Source organism: Limanda limanda, chromosome 11 (assembly GCF_963576545.1).
Source record: "Limanda limanda chromosome 11, fLimLim1.1, whole genome shotgun sequence".
Taxonomy (NCBI): domain Eukaryota; kingdom Metazoa; phylum Chordata; class Actinopteri; order Pleuronectiformes; family Pleuronectidae; genus Limanda; species Limanda limanda.
In genome coordinates, this window is record NC_083646.1 from 27,565,868 (window position 1) to 27,583,891 (window position 18,024).

The following is an 18,024-nucleotide window of genomic DNA, read 5'->3' on the forward strand; positions in this document are numbered from 1 at the left end:
ACAAACACGTAAGCTAATACAAGAACCAATCCACTACAATTGAAAAGTGGAATCATTGAGATGAAGGGTACAAATTTCCAGAAAGTACATTAAAAACATTTATTATTGAGTTAAATTTGATCCTCCATCATTTGGCAATAGAATAAACTGATGGCTATGGCTCGTGACAAGACAGGCTGCTGGAGAAGATCAATACAGCAATGAGCCTGACTGCATATAGTCTGCAAAGTGACCCACGATACACATTTATTTGTGACAACAATACAGATTATAGATCTATAATAAAAATGATGTACTATGTACATGCGTTACAAGATTGATGTCTTATCAACTCAATAGCTTGGTCTACAAAGCAAGTCACATATTTTTTTTATCATTGTAGGATTTCCAGATTTCTTTAAAAAATTTTGACAGATACTCTTGTTAGGAAACAGTGGACAGAGGGCCCAAAACAGCAATTGCTTCAATCTCAACCAGTCCACCCTACAAAGAAAGACAGAGAGAAAAAACACAGCTTTGGGTTTAGTTAAATTCACAAGAATGAAAACCTAATGAAAAAAGCTTTAAATCCTTAAAAAACATAACATACTCTCGGGAGTGCAGCAGCCTGGTAGGCAGCTCTGGCTGGGTAGTTACTGCTGAAGACTAGGGAAAGCAGCACAAAAAAAGACGAGGTTAAGTGACACATGATTCTTTCATGAACTAGCCAGTGTTGTCCCCCTCTGATGTAAATATCATCAGCAACCCGTATAATAAAATGTTTATTTTGGCTCTTTCTCTTACAAACTGATATAAAACAAACCGTTTTGTAAAAGAAAAATTAGTTATCAGGGATTCTGTTCCATTGTCCATCAGTGTGTGCAAGCAAGCGCTCGTCGTATTACGTACGTATGATCAGATAAGGATACTATATAACAAAACTGTATACACCTAGAATGGCACTCAGTAGAGAACATACCTCCGCCGAGGCCCAGTCCCCTTAAATTCAATCAAGCTGCACTAAATTGCACACACTCATAGATATCAGATTTCTTAATATGCCCGATACATGCATTGTATAAATTGCTAAAATATGTACCGTAAAGCGCTTTGAGTGGTCATCAAGACCAGAAAAGTGTTATATAAATACTAGGGCTGGGCAAGTTAACTCGTTTTAATCGAGTTAACTCAAGTGATGAGTTAACTCGATTAATAATTTTATCTCGCATTAACTCAGGTTTGATTATTTATTGTTTTATTGTGAAAGTCAGGCTTTTATTTTGTGAAAGTCTGTTGCTGACTGCTGCGGAACAGGAAAAAAGAAAATAATTGGCGGATAAACAACCATGGATAAGGGTACGGTGCTTTTACATGGCCATTTTCATTTTAAAGTTCTTCCAGACGGCGGAGTCGACAGAACGAAAGTAATTTGTAGCCACTGCCAAGGTGAATTTTCTTATCACCAGAGTACTTCCAGTCTAAAATATCACCTAAATGCAAAACACACAGTTGATATCAGCAAATCACTCAACGAAACAGTGAGTGGAGCGAGGCTGCGGCAGACTACGTTAGACGCAGGGAGGAGTATACATTTTTCATAACGAAGACGATAACATTAATGCCCTGGCAGTGGCATTGAGCTTTAATTTTGTATTTGCTTTGATAACATTGTTAAGTTGAGATTTACACTGAATATTTTATTTAACTGCTACTGTATTAAATGCTGATGTTAAAAGTGTTTGCACAACAAATGTTATGGCACTTTCGTCCATATGGCAGAATATTGAAAATAAAATTGCGCTATACACTATTTTTTAATTCATTATTGGATTTTGCGTATACAAATGCGATTAATCGTGATTAATTAGGGAAATCATGCGATTACAAATTTTAATCGTTGCCCAGCCCTAATAAATACAGACTAATAACCATCTGCATAATCTCTTCAGAAGTTCACAAATCAAAGTAAACACTAACAAACTAAAAAGAGAAGAAAAAATCCTGGATCAACTCCATTAATGGGAATCCGCTTGAAAGGTGAACACGCTCTTGGTCCATACCCTACCCTTCAAATTTCAATGGAATCAGTTCAGTAGTTTGTGTAATCCTGCTAACAGACAAACAAACAGCAATGAACACATAACCTCGTTTGTGGAGGGAATAATTGGGCAACTCGTATTCAAAATCAAAAACAACCACATTATGTGACATATGATGATCAAGAGATTTCTGGAAAATGTGTGTGCAATCAAATGATACTATTACTACATACAGTACGAGTCCAGCACACAGTTTGAATGTGTCACTGCATTTGTTTGATTGCATCTATTCAAAGGGCGTGTACAGTCAACACATAATGAGAATGCCTCTGATCCTTCTCTTCTCAGTTGTGCTGAACCTGTAGCAGAATTTAAAGCTTTGTCATTCTTACTGGTTTGAAACCTTTTGGTGACGTGTAAATCCACCATAGCTCCACCAAACTTCCACCTCATAGGAGAAATTGAGAGTATCTTTAAGTTTTCAGTATGTACAAAGGCAGTGATCAGGGTCTGTGTCCAAAAAAAACTAGAGAAATGTCACCTGCTCAGCAACAATAAGGTCCACCCAATTCTAGAGCATGCAGTGTATCTAGATTAGCCTGACACCCAGTGGCAAAGTCTAGACAGTACAGTCTAAGTGACGAAGCTTTGCTTGTGGTGGAAATCATGATCATGGCGAGTTTAAGATTAGGAATAATGATCAGAGTCAAAACGACATGTAAGCAGTGAAAAACTAGCAAAGACAATATGCATAATATTAAATGAATCCACCACACTTACACTGCTTGTAAACATTGTTGACATTACTGAAGTCGTTCATGTCAGCGAGTAGCACTGTGGTTTTGACAACTGCAGGAAGCAAAGATTTGATGTTCAGTTAGAAGTGACAGACTTTCCTACGAAAGCTATTTTATAAGTCACTTAAAATATAAAACTCCTGAGATAAATAGTTTTTTCTCACCATTCTCATAACCGCAGCCAGCAGCTTTAAGGATTTCACCCATATTTTCAAGAGCCTGGGGGAAAAGTTGTTTTAGTATAGGTGCTTTGCTCTTCAGGCTTTTATTTTGTTGTGCTAATTTATAAAATAAGTACTAAGCAAATGGAAATTATATGTTCTGTAAAACAAGGTTCAAATCACTGAGCTTTCCAATAATAAGTTCAAATTACATACTATGTGTAGTCATATTGCAACCACATTATTATCATCTTTACTGTGGGGGAAAACTAAATTTAGTAATGTGCTATACAGTTTCCTGTTTGGTTTTGTGAAGGTTCACCTGTCTGGTCTGAGCCTGAACACAACCTTCCACCAACTGACAACTGGCAGGATCCATCCCCAGCTGTCCCGAGATGTACACTGTCCGATCTACCACCACTGCTTGGCTGGAACACACACACAAATTAGTATCCCCATTAGACTAAAACGCTGGTTTAAAGTACTCTTGACATTACATAATGCCATTTGTAATAAGCAGACAGTAAATCCAGGACAGAGGACACCGTTTCGAATTTACCAAAGCTGGGGAACTGAGTTTGGGCAAGAGAAAGAAATTGAAATTTGTATCATAATTATTTAATTAAAAAAAAACACATTGCCAATCAGAAGCTATAACACCCCTCGCCAAGCGGAACGAGGTAAGGAAGCTGGTCCCATTCACTTTGCTGCGGGTAGTGCGGAAGGGAGTCGCTGTCACGTTAACGAGTCAGATGTGTGTCACGTGGCGATTTGTTTGTTCATTGTATTTTAACGTTCGTGTTTGGTTTTAATGATTAAAATCTTTGTAACTTGTAACTGTCATTACAGTTTTACGGTGTCACTACGGCAAGCCAGATGTGAAAATAAAGAGCCGTGTAACATCAGTTCAAGAGACTCAGCGTTTGTATGGAGAAGCGGGGGGCCGTTACATAGTCTGCTGTTAATCTTAAAGGCACAGTGTGTAAAATTTAGTGAAATCTAGTGGAGAAGTTGCATGTTGCAGGCAGCTGAATACCACTCACCTCACCCTCCCCTTTTGCCGACATGACAATAGAAACTGTGGTAGTCTTCAGTTGTCATAAAAACTCAAAAGGTGTTAATTTTGTCCACTCTGCGCTATCATAAAAATCATGGCGGACTCCGTAGAGAGGACCCGCTACTGAGGTAAATATACATGATTTAAATATAAAGGGCCCATTCTACGGTCAAGAAAACAACAATTCATACAATTTACATGAAACACACTAGTGAAAACACCACTAGGATTATTTTATATTCAATTTCTGCCAGTAGATCCCTTTCACCTAAATCTTACACACTGGACCTTTTAATAGTTAAATATTTCAGCCTTTAAAATCCAGACAGCTGCACTTTGATCCTAAAGGCTTATGTCATTGGGTGACCACTGCTCCACCTCCAGCAACATGTCAGCCTCTGAACGGAACAGCGAGTTAAACAATGTAACACAACTGTGTGATCATGCTGTCAAACCTGCAGGTTTGGTTAGGTTAAGTTTGGTCACCAGCGCTCTCTCTACATGTTACCACCTATCTGTGCCTTTAACGTGCTTTGTTGACATGGCTGGGTCACACAGCTCCTCTCACCTGTACGGGCCGATAGCAGCAGGAGCTCTGGATGTGCTGATAATCCTCCTGATCAATGCAGCCATTTCCCTGAAGATTATATCGAGCAGCAGACTGGGGCCAGCTGCACAACCACAGACAGTGTTGAACTGGGTGAAGTTGTGACGAGAGGAGGAGCTGAGAGGAGCACTGGAGGACGTAGGGGCGGATTTACCGTAAGTAATGTTAAAGACTCACAAATTACTTTTTCATTCTCTTCATTTTATCACCAGTGCAGGTATACCGAAGTGTTTCACACTCAAATTGGACCAAAGTGTCTGGAGAAATGACACGATTAGGTTAGAAATTAAGTTTAAGTTTTTGTTCTTGAGATCGTTTATGTCGTTGCGCCGATAAACTACAAACCCCATGAGCATCACATACCCGGAAGCAAACACGCGTCATCCAGCGTGTAGGAAATTCACATGGTAACATTCAACAGAGAGGAGGCTCGTTTTCGGAATATACAGTCCTGTTCCTGAACATATAGGTGAACATATGTTATGTAGTTAACATGAGTGTCATTTGTTTGCACATGTTTTATTCTTGTGTTGTTCATTAAAGAAACGTTTCGCCTCTACGTGGAGTAACGTGACGTGGTGAGCTAGCCGCCATTAGCAGCAGGCATGGTGGCAACTCATGCAGCCACTGACAGGCACTCTTTCGTTTGGCAAACAACACGTGTTTCTGTTGACGTCTCAAACGTGCTTTCCTCTAGGAAATGTCCGCTGCTAAAGTGAAGATGCGGGCAAAGAAGCTGAGAGACCAGCCCGCCAGTGTGCAGTACCCGTCCTCTCCCCTGAATGTGGAGAGCAGCACACAGAACGGAGGAGATGCTCCGGTCACTGGTACGTTCTCTTTTCACTGTGTTTGTGGATATGTCCTTAGTGCAACTCATCCATCTCTCCACTAGAACCCGTGCTGCTGCATAGTCACCGTTTCACAGGGTCAGCAAAAGTCACCCGATCAGTGACTTTGGATGTGATTTCATGAGATGTTAAAGGTTCCTCAAGAATCTCAGCACCTATTGGTATTCAGGACACACGATCAGCTCCAAGGTCACTTTCCATTACAAGACGTTAAAAAACTCTCTTTGCAGGAATCTCTGACTCCAGAGCTGCAGGATAACTATTATTATTATTACTATCATTATTATTAAAAATAATACCTATTATGACCTAATTACTATATGAACTGTTGCCTCTATCATTAATAATCAATGGCATATTTACACTCTTATTGTTTTAAGTATAACTAGTCAGAGCTGATACCTGATGCTTCACAAGTTTTCCTTTCCTCCAGGTGTGAAAATGCCCTCAAAGACAGGGCCAATGCCTAATCTAGCATTGGACGCAAATTAATATTTGTTTGTACTGCCGCTTATATGGTAAAATAATCATCTTCCCAAAGGTGCAACTGGAGGAGATGACCCATCTGACGTGAAGTTACCCGTAGAGAGGCAGAAGAACCGTCACCAACGGGATGGGTGGGTCCGTGGACACCAGAAAGATGGAGCAGTCTACGCCAAGGACATGTCCAAGTACATCTCTGGTAAATCCAAAGAGGATTGCATAATACTGTCACTACCCAGTGGTTTTACACTGGTCTGCTGGTTATAGAGATCATCATTCATTATATTGCAGGCCACCAAATATGTTCTGCTTAATACTTTTATTTTTCGATTCATCACTTTCATGTGCTGCAGTTCTGTTCTTCTTCTGTTCATCTGAGAATTTAGAAAGTCCCAAAATGATAGACACAAATCATGAAATTGCTCATGAACTTTAAATCAATGTCAGTCAGATTAATGGTGTGTCAAATTTCCCTCTGCTACCCAGGTGGGGCTTTTGCGAGGGCCAGGGCAGCAGAGGTGAAAACCATGTTAAAAGCTGTCACCAGGACAACAGGCAGCTGCCATGTGTTTGGAGCCCTGCCTAAACACATGAGGAGACGGGCCATGGGCCACAACGTAAAGCGGCTCCCTCGCAGACTGAGAGATGTGGCCAACAGAATGGTAAATACATGTTTATGTGCAGCATCCTAATGTCTTACTTCACATTCAACGTGTCTTGTTTCATACACAAAGGCTGTTCTTCTCTGAGTACCTTCATGCTCAGTGACTTTTCTGTTTGGTTCCTCCTGTAGCATAAGAAGAGCCTCCAGGCTGGCTCAAAGAAGAAGAAGGAGCAGACAAAGAGCAAGAGCCGTAAGGCGCGCCGCCGGCACGGAAACCTGCTGCTTGAGTTCAACCGGCGTCAGAGGAAGAACATATGGCTGGAGACGCACATTTGGCACACCAAGCGATTCCACGTGGTTAAAAAGTGGGGCTACTGCCTCGGGGACAGACCCACGTACAAATGTTACCGCCCGTGCTACAGAGCCATGAGCACCCACTGTTTGCTGCAGGTGACCACACAGACATTCCTTGCTTCACATATTTAGGATTTTATTTAAAGGGCCCATATTGTGTAATGTACATTTTCTGGGCTTCTATATCTCCAATTACTTGAAGGGGGTCAGTAGAGACACTCATAGTATGAAAACAGTCACATCGCTGACCTTTTCTCTCAGTCCATTCTAAGAAATATGTGATCGAAACGTCTCGTCTCGTACTTCCTATCAGTCATTCGGGATCTCACTCTTCACTCAGCCCCACCCAGCCTGTACCAGTCCAGCATCCGAACCCACCACTCCTCCACACCGAACGCGACACCAAGCAGACGGTTTGCTGAGCTAGCAGCTTCTTAGCTACCACAGGCTAGCCACAACAAATAACACTGAAGAAACAGTGGAAAGTGGAGGGATGCAAGGAAGAAAATGTGTCCGTGCACTAGGGCTGCTCGATTATGGAAAAAATCATAATCACGATTATTTTGGACAAAAACGAAATCACGATTATTCAAACTATTATTAATATGTGCCCTTATTTTGTTTAATGACTAACCGGAAGTACCAGTCACTTCCGGTTCCAGTAAACACCGATTACGGATGCGTGTCTTATTCCCCACGGAAACCATGCAGGATATCGGTGCCTGGTTATTCATACCATTAATGATGGCAACATTCTCCATAAAAACACTTTGTAACTGAGAACTTTGAAATTTCCTCTCATTATTAAATATCCCCATCTGCCCCCCCACTACAAGCACACAGATAGAGAGAGAAAAAGAGGGGTGAGGGGGGGCTATGAGGACCATCATAATTTACCCCCGAACCCGACCGACATTGAACGGGTTCCATACAACAACAAGGGGAGAATCGCGAGCTGACCCGCGCGGGTCCGGTGAGAACAGCCGGGCGGCTGCGCGCTGGAGAACGGACTGCTTGAGAGTGAGTGCTGGTCAGCGGGGCCGCGCTGAATGCTTTGGGGGAGGGACTGAATTGCGCATGCGCACTTCTTTAGAAAAAAATGCCAAATAATCGTTTCAACTCGATTATAGTAGTTTGGGGATCGTTTGACAATAAATAATCGTAATCACGATTATATTTCGATTAATTGAGCAGCCCTACCGTGCACATTCCTCCTAAGAACGTTAATGTTCGAGACCAGCGGTTACGCTTTATTTCTTCTGCCGCGCCTTGTCGGTGCTCTGAAACTCGATTTTGAAACTCCTAATTGGAACTCTGTTGGGAAACTCTGTACTGTAACTCGGGACGTTACTCATACATTGGCCCACTGTCCTGCTAAACTTGAACAAACATGAGGACGGTGTAACTTACCGTTCAGAAACATTCTGTTGTAACTGACTGTAAATATGTGAATGGTCTTCTATAGCTGTATCAAGTCAATGGAGGGGCTCAAGTGGCAGGCGAAAACAGCCTGTTCTGTCTGCAGCTCCAGAGAAGGGCAGAAGAGAGGACATGGAAATACACATTGCAGCATAAACCACTGATATATCATCTTAGGGGTACCAATACCTAAAATGTAATCCCAGAAAGGGATACAATTTGGGCCCTTTAAGGGAAATTCAATATCTCAAATAAACTCATCCTAAACCTTCTGGTTCTGTCCTCTCAGGACCTTTCATATCACTGCTGCATAGAGCTTCAGGGAGAGGAAGACAAGCTACTGGCATGTCTGTCTCAACTGACCAGCAAGGAAGCTGGTAAGTATACTGCCCAATTGCTAATACATGGTATTTTGTCTTTCTTCCCCTCAACACTTCAAAATTACTAGGACTCTTCCTCTTTGATTTAATTTGTTAGGCTGCACGTTTGATCACATTAACATCCTGATCTTGATTCAGACCCACATGCAATCTCATATCTAAATATAACCATTCTACTGCCTTTATTTAGGGAGTTTAGCTGCACTAAAAAACAAGCACTTCTACTTTCTTGCTTAACCAATGACAACATCTCCTCATGGGATTTAGAGTAGCACAAAACCAGCAGTGAAATAGATGTAGTGAGAGAAAAGCAGAAAAAAAAGTTTGTGTTAAGGACAAAAAGGAATCCACCAAAAAATTCTATTAGATCCAAGCGATGAGAGCTCTACTGAATAAAAAAAAAATTGCCTTGTTCAGAGCCGGTATTAACATCCATCCTTAATGTGTCTTCTGTGTCCCGTTGTATATACAAATACTCATGTAGATAATTTGTGTTTTACCCAGCTTTATAATAGTCTTATTTATTTCTCTTATATTTGAGAGAAAATTATGATCTCAATACTAAGCAGGAAACTCTTGGTGGTGGTGTGTGTTTTCAGGTCCTACATTTGCCGCAGCACTGTGTATATCAGGGCGAAGACAGGGCAGTGTGGTGGTGTACAGAGCGGGACATTACCCCTCGCAGCCATTGGGCCCTGTTACCTTTCTCTGGAGACCCCGTACACACGGCTCAACTCACAGACAGCTGTGGATCTGGGCACATCCCTCTATTAAACAGGTAGGCAGGCTTTTTAAAGGTCTAAATAATTGCCGTTGACTCATGCATACGTTTATATAATGCAAATGACATGGATTTTTAGAAAATATTAGTTGGTGAAGAAACACGGTTCTTGAATTATGCTGTATACTTCCAGGACCTTCTTCCTGAATTACAAGGGGTGTGCCAGTGTTGTGAGGCTGTCGTCCCTCCAGTTGTGCCTGTGGTTACACCTGCTGAGGTTGTTCCCAGCCTAGAACCAGAGCTTCAATCTGAAAAGACCCCTGAGGCCACACAGACCCTCAGGACCAAGAGAAAGCGGAACTGTAAGGATGCCAGTGAACCTCCTGCCAAAAAGATCCTGGGAGATGGAACTAGATCTCCCACCACACCGGTCACATGGAGGTCCAGCTCAACTGGAATAGTCATAAAGTCAGTATTATTTACAGGTTTTATTCAGGTACAAACTGATTACAACACATGGCTGTGATGAATAATGACTGTTTCATTTGCAGTGTTTGTATTTCAATTGTCAATTTCTTTCAGTGATCTCACAATGGAGATTGTACGCTATCGCCTGATTGGACCACAGTCCCATTCTGTTCTCGCAGAAACTTTGGAAGCTGCTTCAGTCTGTGATGTAAGGATTTAGGTGTTTTCAATGTGAAAATCAGAAAACCCTCAGATATATATGTATTTCCAACCTAATAAGTGTGTTTTTCTTTATTCTTCTCTTAAGGAAATTAATAAATCCCAGCCATCCTCCCTTTGGTGGCCTGAGCACTGCAAAGATGAAAGCAAGATGAATCTGCATCAACAACAAGCTGACATCTTTCATATACTGAAAGGTTTATTATTATTTCTCAGTGTGAATTAATTATTATTTTTGTATCTCTTTAGAATAAAATTGTAATATCCGACATGTATGTATATCTAACAGTAAATGTTTCAACTCACCCAGACATATTTTCAACTGGAGAGCTCCCCTCAGGCACAGTGCTGGGTCTGACTGTAGATGACCCCCGGCTGACTTTACCCACAAAGAAGGTTAAAGCTTTGCCCTGTGTAAAGTCGACACAAGGTAAAATCTGACCAACCAAACAGGCAGAGGTGTGGGCAGTTTCTTTACAGATGGAGATGATTCAAAGGGCATACAATTTACAGATTTTTTCCAAGACTTGAATCATTCTATAATTTTTCTATTATGCTCTGTTTCCTAATGTGGACTTGTATGTCATGCAGTGTGCAGATGGATGTTATATTCCCTTGCATAGACTATATGCCAGAATAAAGCTGACCATTTAATATCACATGTATTTTTAAGCCAAGAATCCATCTGTTGTATCGTTTCCTGAGGTTGTTTCAGTGAGTGCACATCTGGTTCTGAGCTCCGGGGGGCCTCTGCCTGGCCATGCAGATGTTCCAGGTTCGAATCCTGGCAGGACCCTGTACTCCAAATACACCCTCAGGGACTTTCAGCAGCCGATTCACTGGTTTTACCATCACAGTGATCTTGAAAGTGTTATGTCAGCGATGATACCATAGGCAGCATTGTCTGGTGCTATGCCATTGCTCACACACAGCCTTATTTATTATTTATTATTTATTTTATTTACAAACTGGTTGTTTGTAAAAGGGTTGATGCTTTTCGAGGGGAAGGGATTGACTAACTGGGCAACCATATGAAAGTATAAGGTACTGCTTTAAATTTGATATTCAAAAAGATCCGCATCTGCAGCCATGACAGCCAGGATACTTTATTGATCTGCTCACTGGATGACGTACAACCCATGCCAGTCTGTAACTCAGTAGCCTGTAGTGCTTTCAAATTCATCCCATGGCTCCAAGAATCAGGTTACAGAGTTACCCTTATCATTTTGGGGGTAAAAGTTATTTCAAGGATCTGCACGTAAGTATATAACAAAATAGAATCATGTCATCATAATCGGTATATTCACTATGCATTTGAAAGACTCTTCAAGTGGATTATCAGACACCATAGACTTTTTTAAGGCCATTTCACACAATAAAATCTAGCACACATGATTTTTGTTTTCTGTGATAAAGAATGCATGGATATTGAATCTAGAGGATCCTTTTTTTTTACATCTCAACAATCCTTTCCTGCCAAGAATCACTACTCCATTAGGGGTATTGTTGGGAAATAATATGAGAATGAGGTGCTAGTAGAGCATGTTCTTCTTATCACTGCAGGAAGAGTTTTAGTTTCATTTAGATTTTGGGTTATTTATCATTAGAGAACTTCATATGTCAGTGATGCTAGTGATTCTGGTCATTCAGCAGCATGACATGTGTTTGTGTTATGTGTTTCTTCCAGATGTGGACGAGGAGAAGATGAAAGAGCTCGTGCTGCGAGGAGTACCAGAACAATGTTGTCAGAGTTTGTTGTGGGAGCGGTCTGTGCGAGACAACGTCACAGATAACAAGATGTCAGAGCAGGTGCATTCTTTTCTTCCTGCCAGAGTTGTATAGTAATTATTCAGTAATCATTCTTTCATATTTAAGCCAGCTCCTTTATTTTTTGAAAATGTTATTCTAACCCAATCTTTGTGTTTGATCTACAGGAGTTGAACCGTATGAGAAGCGAGGTGCTGGTGCCAGGCTCCAGGCTGAGCCCCACTCCCCTACAGGGTAGAGTCCCCATCCTCCTGGTTCACCAGCCTGGCAAGCAGGTGGGACATGAAATGACCTCCTGGGGTGCTGGATGGGACCTGCTGCTTCCTAAAGGCTGGGGCATGGCTTTCTGGATTCCACTGGTAGGTAGCAAGGACAGTTCTTTCATTTGACTGAAACTGACTTTTGTTATGGTTCAGTTTCTGCAAGGACTCAGAGCAATTGTTGTTTTTCCTACAGGGATTTGCATAGATGAGATTCCCTGTTCCTCTGCATCTTAGATGTGTATACTAAAAAAAGTTCTTCCATTTAATACATTGTCCACTACATCTAGTCCAAATGTTGAAACAATTCAAATGAAGTGAAATGTGGATTTTTTTTAAACAGGTGCTATGTGGATACCTGTACATATACTATGTAATTACTTTCATGACTTAAAAAGTACCTTTTTTAAAGTCAACTCAGAGCTCTCAGGTTCGCTTTATTTGTCCTCTTTATTTATTTCTCCCTCAACCAGGTGTACAGAGGGGTTCGCATCGGTGGGCTGAATATGAGTCTGAAACACTCTCAGAATAAAGGAACCCCTCACTTCCCCCATGATTACCCAGACTGTCCAGCAGGCCTTCGTTTTCAGGAAGAGCAAGAGACTGAGCTCCTGGACAAGTTCAAGAGGTCAGCTAAAGACTGTAGCTGAGTTTAGCAGTAGCAAACTTAAAGTCTAGGGAGCCAAGTTGTTAAATAAAAAAATAAAGGTGATGATGAGGCTCTGTTTGAAACATGCGTTGTTGGGGACTGTTACTGTATGAAAGGAAAGTATATTATTCAGTCAAACTACTGGGTGAGATTGTCAGATTGTCCCTGTCAGTTAGAGGCTTTGATTGAGGGAAGCTCTGTACCCAGTTCATTTCCAATATGGAGATCTTTCTCACCATGCAGATCAGATGGTTATACAGCTGCACACTGCAAGTCTTCTACTACCCGTTGCTCAGCAGTCCTGATTTGATAGATAAATTGGCACTGTTGCCCCAACAGTTTGACAAGGGTCTGACCTTCCAACCTCTTCTGTAGGCGTCCACCCGCCAAAAGGACCAATTTCGTTAAACATGGCTGTCTGGCCCCGTTCCGTTGCCCGTGGCAACAGCTGGCCGAGGAGTGGGAGCTTATCACAAAGGAAGGAAGAGTGGAGGAGAAAAGAGACGACCAGACCCAAACCACAACAAACACTGACACAGTTATGGAGGAAGAGATGACATCACATCCAGATCTCACTGTGACAAAGACCCAGAGCTGCATCACTGTACTGAGGTGAATGTTTTCTTTTACTTCTTTTATACTGAAGATTTATTCTTTTTCTATCTTACTATTTTGCTTCATGTGAACTTAGTATTGAATCAAACACACACCCACAGCAGGTTTACACTGGGGTCCCTTTAGATATTTATATATTTTGGCCTCTTATCATCACTTCTTTCCTCTTTTTTATTAAAGAGCCCAGTGCAGCTTTTGACAAGCTTGATATATGGCACTTTGCTAGTCTACCTCCCTTTCATCATAATGTCCCTGATGAGAGTCCCCAGAGTACTTCCATCCTTAAATTGCTGCAATACATCACAGAGATTAGTGGAGGGGGAAAGTTGCATCTGTTCCGATAAAACCATCACACAGGCTTTGCGTAATGACTGACTTTATGAGAAAGAAATTGAATTGATTTTCACTGCTCATCAGCTGCCTTTTAGTTTCTGCATTAGAAATAAAGAATGTTACTAAATTGAACGTCTCCCAGGGCGCCTAATGGAGCCAATGAAAATCTAACCATTTCTTTCAATTCCCATCACTTGTAAGTGCATATTTTTTTCTTTGCTTCCCAGGAACAGAAAGTCTTTGAAGCTGCTCTCTGGTTGGTGCAGGCCCACAACATCTAAAGGTCAGAGGTCGTGCCGTGTTGGCCAGGTGCCGCCTCTCTGCTCCTCAGCTGTGAGCTTGTTTCTCACAGAGCATGGAATGAGTCAGGTGTGGGTGCGTCTGTCTTTGCTGTCGAAGGGCAAACCAGAGCTCCATGCTATGGTGTGTGTGCCAGTCGCAGAGGACCTGAGGCTGCTGAGCAAGAAGTCTGACATCAGCTGCCCCCAGGAGCCACTGCACAGAAACCACTTCAAAAGCAGAATCAAACACAGAAACAAGGGCTCCAAGAAAGCTGCTACATCCTCTTCGTCAACTGATAAAACTGAGGCTAAGGGCTCAGGCCTTCCCTCTGCCTCTGAACCAAAACTCACCACTTCTACTGAAGATCCCCAATCATCTTCTCAGTCTTCCACAGATCTCATCTTTGGGCTGTGGCCAGATCCTCTGCCAAGCATCACCTCTCACTGCTCCAGAGTGTCTCTAGGCTGGGTAACGCAGGGGGACTTTTCCTTGTCTGCGGGCTGTGGGGAGGCTCTGGGGTTTGTCAGTGTCGCTGGTCTCCTCAACACCCTTCTCAACCAGCCGATGGAACACAGAGGAATGGTGCTGCTGCGCAACCCTGCCTCTCTGCATTACCGCTTTGCAAAAATCAACATAGAGGTCTGATGGAAGCATGTGATCCTATGGAGAACCTAATTCCCAAAGAAGCATTGGATTCTGCTTGAGAAGAGAAAGTTCTATGCAAATAGGTTGCATGATGCTTTAGTAAAGAACTGATCTCACAGAATCTCTGTGCCTTTTGTAGTTGCGCTCTTCAATTGTGCCATCATCTTCTTCATGACTGTAGACTTTATAATATGCCCAAGGAATGACTACCAGCTTCCAGGTGTCAGTGCTGAAGACACTTTTTAGTTGTGTGTATTTTACTTTGAGAGACATCCTCATTGTTTTTGGATGCGTGTTTTCATACTAATTCATTTGCCAGAGGAATGTTTCACAGCAGATCAGTTAATTAATGGACCTTGGTTTTGGTTAAAAACATTAGTTCAGCCTTTTTATATCCAGGATTAATTGTCCACAGAGTATTTATGTTGTGGTTTTCAATTGTTTAAAAAAAGTCATATTAATGGGTTTGGATTTCAGAACTGTGTCAGTTTCTTTTCAACAATGCCACAGCACTGAAAAGGTTTTGTTTGAACATAATTAAATAGTGCACTTGACAAAATATGTCATAACATAACTGGTACTGTAACTTTTTTATACTTGCTGTCAACTTGCCTGTGCACTGCTTACACCTGCACTGGTGGTTGAAGAGTCCTTTTCAAGGGCGAGCGCACATGTAAAATTGCTACTGAACATGTCTGTGATGTCAGCGGCAAAGAGCGCACTGGAGCTATTCAGCTCAAACTTCAATTTCCAAATGTCCGAGAGTGGAGGGTAGGAAACCATTTGTGTGAAGTAATCAGTCCGATTCCTGTAAACATAAAGACTGCGGTAACACTCGTGTGTAATGCTGCGTGATGGATGTACTGGCACTGATAATTACTGGTAGGAAACAAGTGACTGATTCATCAGCTGATATAGCATCTAAACAACTGTGATCTTTGTGCTGAAGGGACGCCAGTATTACACAGACCAATTCAACGGAAATGAGCCATCCCAATACAAACAGAAGTACTCGCCTCACCGAGTGGTATCAAGGCTGATGCTCCTGAAAACAGACAAATCTCCTCACATATTTGCAGAGTCCTGCACGCTTTTGCTGCTATTATTGGGAAGTGTAGCAAAAGTAGAAAAAACCCTAACTGAGAGATCGCCTGAGCAGAAACTGATGACTCTGTATTTTCAGGTCTTGACGCAAAGTACCATACCATTAATCTCAACGTATGTTTATTTACATATATAAATACACTCAATTCTGAATACATATTAGATTTCTTTACACATTTTCAAATCCGATTACACACACATTTAAAATACAAATACATGTACACATTCACAAATTTTATTACACATTTGGAGATTATTTTACACATTCAGAAAACCGAGTACACACAGACAGATTGAGACTCACATTTGTCAGTAGTTTTGCTACAATAATGGCCTCATAAAGTACTGTTTAAAAAGCAATTTATCTTTATTCCACTGTATACCAGGGATCTAAAGGAGAATGTAAAATGAAAAAGCAGTTTTTTTTATTTTATAAAGGTCAGAATCGCACTGTACTTTCCTTCAAGAAACGCAGTGATACGTGGCGGATTCTTCATTTTGGTCAGGTCAGTGGGCGGACAAGACACTGAACTGTCACGGGACTAATAGGTCGGCAGGAATTGCCACTCACTTGTAGATATTTGGAGGAACCAAAACCTGATTTCAAGATAGTTTTCATGGGTTAAACATGATGGGAGCTGCAAATCTAGAATTGACTTATGGATATATCTTTAAGCCGCAACTTATGTTTCAGAGGTATCTATATCAAGTGCTCCCTTAACAGGTCACTGTTTATTATACTTGACACGATTAACATGATTAAGGGTGTGTTAGTTACTTGTGTAGTGTGGAAAATCGAAGGCAGGAGAGGAATGCAGTTAATGCTCCTGTGATTAATGATTGCACTGATCCTAATCAGAGAAAGTCTATAGATTTTATGCAGAGCTGTACATCTCTCCTTACTCGAGAGAGGATTTTGTTGTCCTACTTGATAATGTAAAAGCCCACATTACCACTGTCATATCAGATTTTAAAGAGATGTTTGAGTCTGAGATTGAAATGTTGCAATTGGATAATGTCGTCAAAGGAATAGCATTAGGAAAATCTCTGGGACAGGATGGTTTAACTTTACATTTTTATAAATTCTTCTTGGGAGCAGATAAAAGGCTAGTTATTTAATGCAATTAGGGCATAGCATGCACTAGGATTTTTTCTGGTCTGGACCAAAACGTTTTTCCTATGAAAGCACACAAGGCCCTCAGTATGTCACCACCATACCTTAAAAAGCTGATAGTACCATATCACCCCACTAGACTACTGTGCTCCCAGAATTCAGGCTTACTTGTTTCTAAAGTCTCTAAAAGTAGAGAAGGAGCCAGAGCTTTCAGTTATCAAGCTCCTTTCCTATGGAATCATCTCCCAGTTTCAGTTCGGGAGACAGACACCATCTGTACGTTTAAGAGTAGACTTAAAACCTTCCTTTACGATAAAGCTTATAGTTGGAGCCGGTCCAGGCTTGTCTTAGACCTGCTCTTAGTTATGCTGCTATAGGTCTAGAACGTCGGGGGACACATGACACACGGATCTTCTCTTCCCAGCCCCCACTTCCTCGTCTCAATCCTTATCACATGAAAGAAATTAATGTCTCATCAATACATGTTACCGACTTGACTTCTTCCCCTGAGTCCATGAGCCTTATCGTCCACAGTTCCAGGGCCACGGCTGCGGTCCCATTGTGGATTATGGTAGTCGATTACAAATCCGTGATCGTGATAATAATGGCGGATCCTTTATCGTGTTGGCATCTGTGGTGGTGTACCACGATTTCTACGTTCTTTTTCCCCTGTTTAAAGTTTTTTTTTGTAGTTTTTCCTTACTCTTGTCGAGGGTTAAGGGCAGACAATGTCACACCTTGTTAAAGCCCTATGAGACCAAATGTGATTTTTAAATATGGGTTATACAAATCAAATTTCATTGATTGATTGATGCCATGGTGTCCTTGGGCAAGACAGTGAACCCTGAATGGCCCCCAATAGCAATAAGTGCTGCCAATAGATGCACTGTATGAATGTGTGTGTGAATGGCAAAACTGTAAAGCACTTTGAGTGGTCATCAAGTCTAGAAAAGTGCTATATAAATACAAACAATTTACCATTTAATAACAGTCATACTCAAATCTGGGAAGGATAACAAATTATTTAGAGAACCTCGGACAGGCTACCTCGGACCTATAATATTGCGTAATATTGATTATAAATTATTTGCCCACATCATTACTAATAGACTAAAAGGT

The 18,024-nt window shown here is 41.4% G+C and overlaps 2 protein-coding genes across 3 annotated transcripts; one reads left to right on the forward strand and one right to left on the reverse strand.

Annotated features, from left to right (window-relative positions):
• Positions 1-85: 85 nt before the first annotated feature.
• LOC133013519 (2-iminobutanoate/2-iminopropanoate deaminase-like) lies at positions 86-4,752 on the reverse strand. 2 transcript variants are annotated; one of them, XM_061080479.1, is made up of 6 exons: positions 4,602-4,752; positions 3,299-3,404; positions 2,980-3,034; positions 2,799-2,867; positions 590-645; positions 86-483 (listed from the first exon to the last, which is right to left on the reverse strand). In XM_061080479.1, the coding sequence occupies exons 1-6, from the start codon at positions 4,664-4,666 to the stop codon at positions 424-426; spliced, it is 411 nt and encodes a 136-aa protein (XP_060936462.1). In that variant the 5' UTR covers positions 4,667-4,752; the 3' UTR covers positions 86-423. The 2 variants fall into 2 exon arrangements, with proteins under 2 accessions (XP_060936462.1, XP_060936463.1); XM_061080480.1 differs by lacking the exon at positions 2,799-2,867.
• On the forward strand, positions 4,583-15,231 carry pop1 (POP1 homolog, ribonuclease P/MRP subunit). Its single transcript, XM_061080478.1, has 16 exons — positions 4,583-4,795; positions 5,338-5,467; positions 6,030-6,170; positions 6,458-6,633; positions 6,765-7,025; positions 8,638-8,725; positions 9,328-9,506; positions 9,643-9,917; positions 10,032-10,125; positions 10,225-10,333; positions 10,447-10,566; positions 11,824-11,945; positions 12,071-12,262; positions 12,637-12,791; positions 13,188-13,424; positions 13,988-15,231. The coding sequence occupies exons 2-16, from the start codon at positions 5,341-5,343 to the stop codon at positions 14,685-14,687; spliced, it is 2,976 nt and encodes a 991-aa protein (XP_060936461.1). The 5' UTR covers positions 4,583-4,795; positions 5,338-5,340; the 3' UTR covers positions 14,688-15,231.
• Positions 15,232-18,024: the final 2,793 nt, after the last annotated feature.

Coding starts and splice junctions, on each gene's coding strand:
- LOC133013519 (XM_061080479.1), bottom strand. CDS start 4,666: ATGGCTGCATTGATCAGGAGGATTATCAGCACATCCAGAGCTCCTGCT. Junction 3,405..4,601: donor GCTGCTATCGGCCCGTACAG/GTGAGAGGAGCT, acceptor TGTGTGTTCCAG/CCAAGCAGTGGTGGTAGATC. Junction 646..2,798: donor CAACAATGTTTACAAGCAGT/GTAAGTGTGGTG, acceptor TGCTTTCCCTAG/TCTTCAGCAGTAACTACCCA.
- pop1 (XM_061080478.1), top strand. CDS start 5,341: ATGTCCGCTGCTAAAGTGAAGATGCGGGCAAAGAAGCTGAGAGACCAG. Junction 7,026..8,637: donor GCACCCACTGTTTGCTGCAG/GTGACCACACAG, acceptor CTGTCCTCTCAG/GACCTTTCATATCACTGCTG. Junction 11,946..12,070: donor ATAACAAGATGTCAGAGCAG/GTGCATTCTTTT, acceptor TTTGATCTACAG/GAGTTGAACCGTATGAGAAG.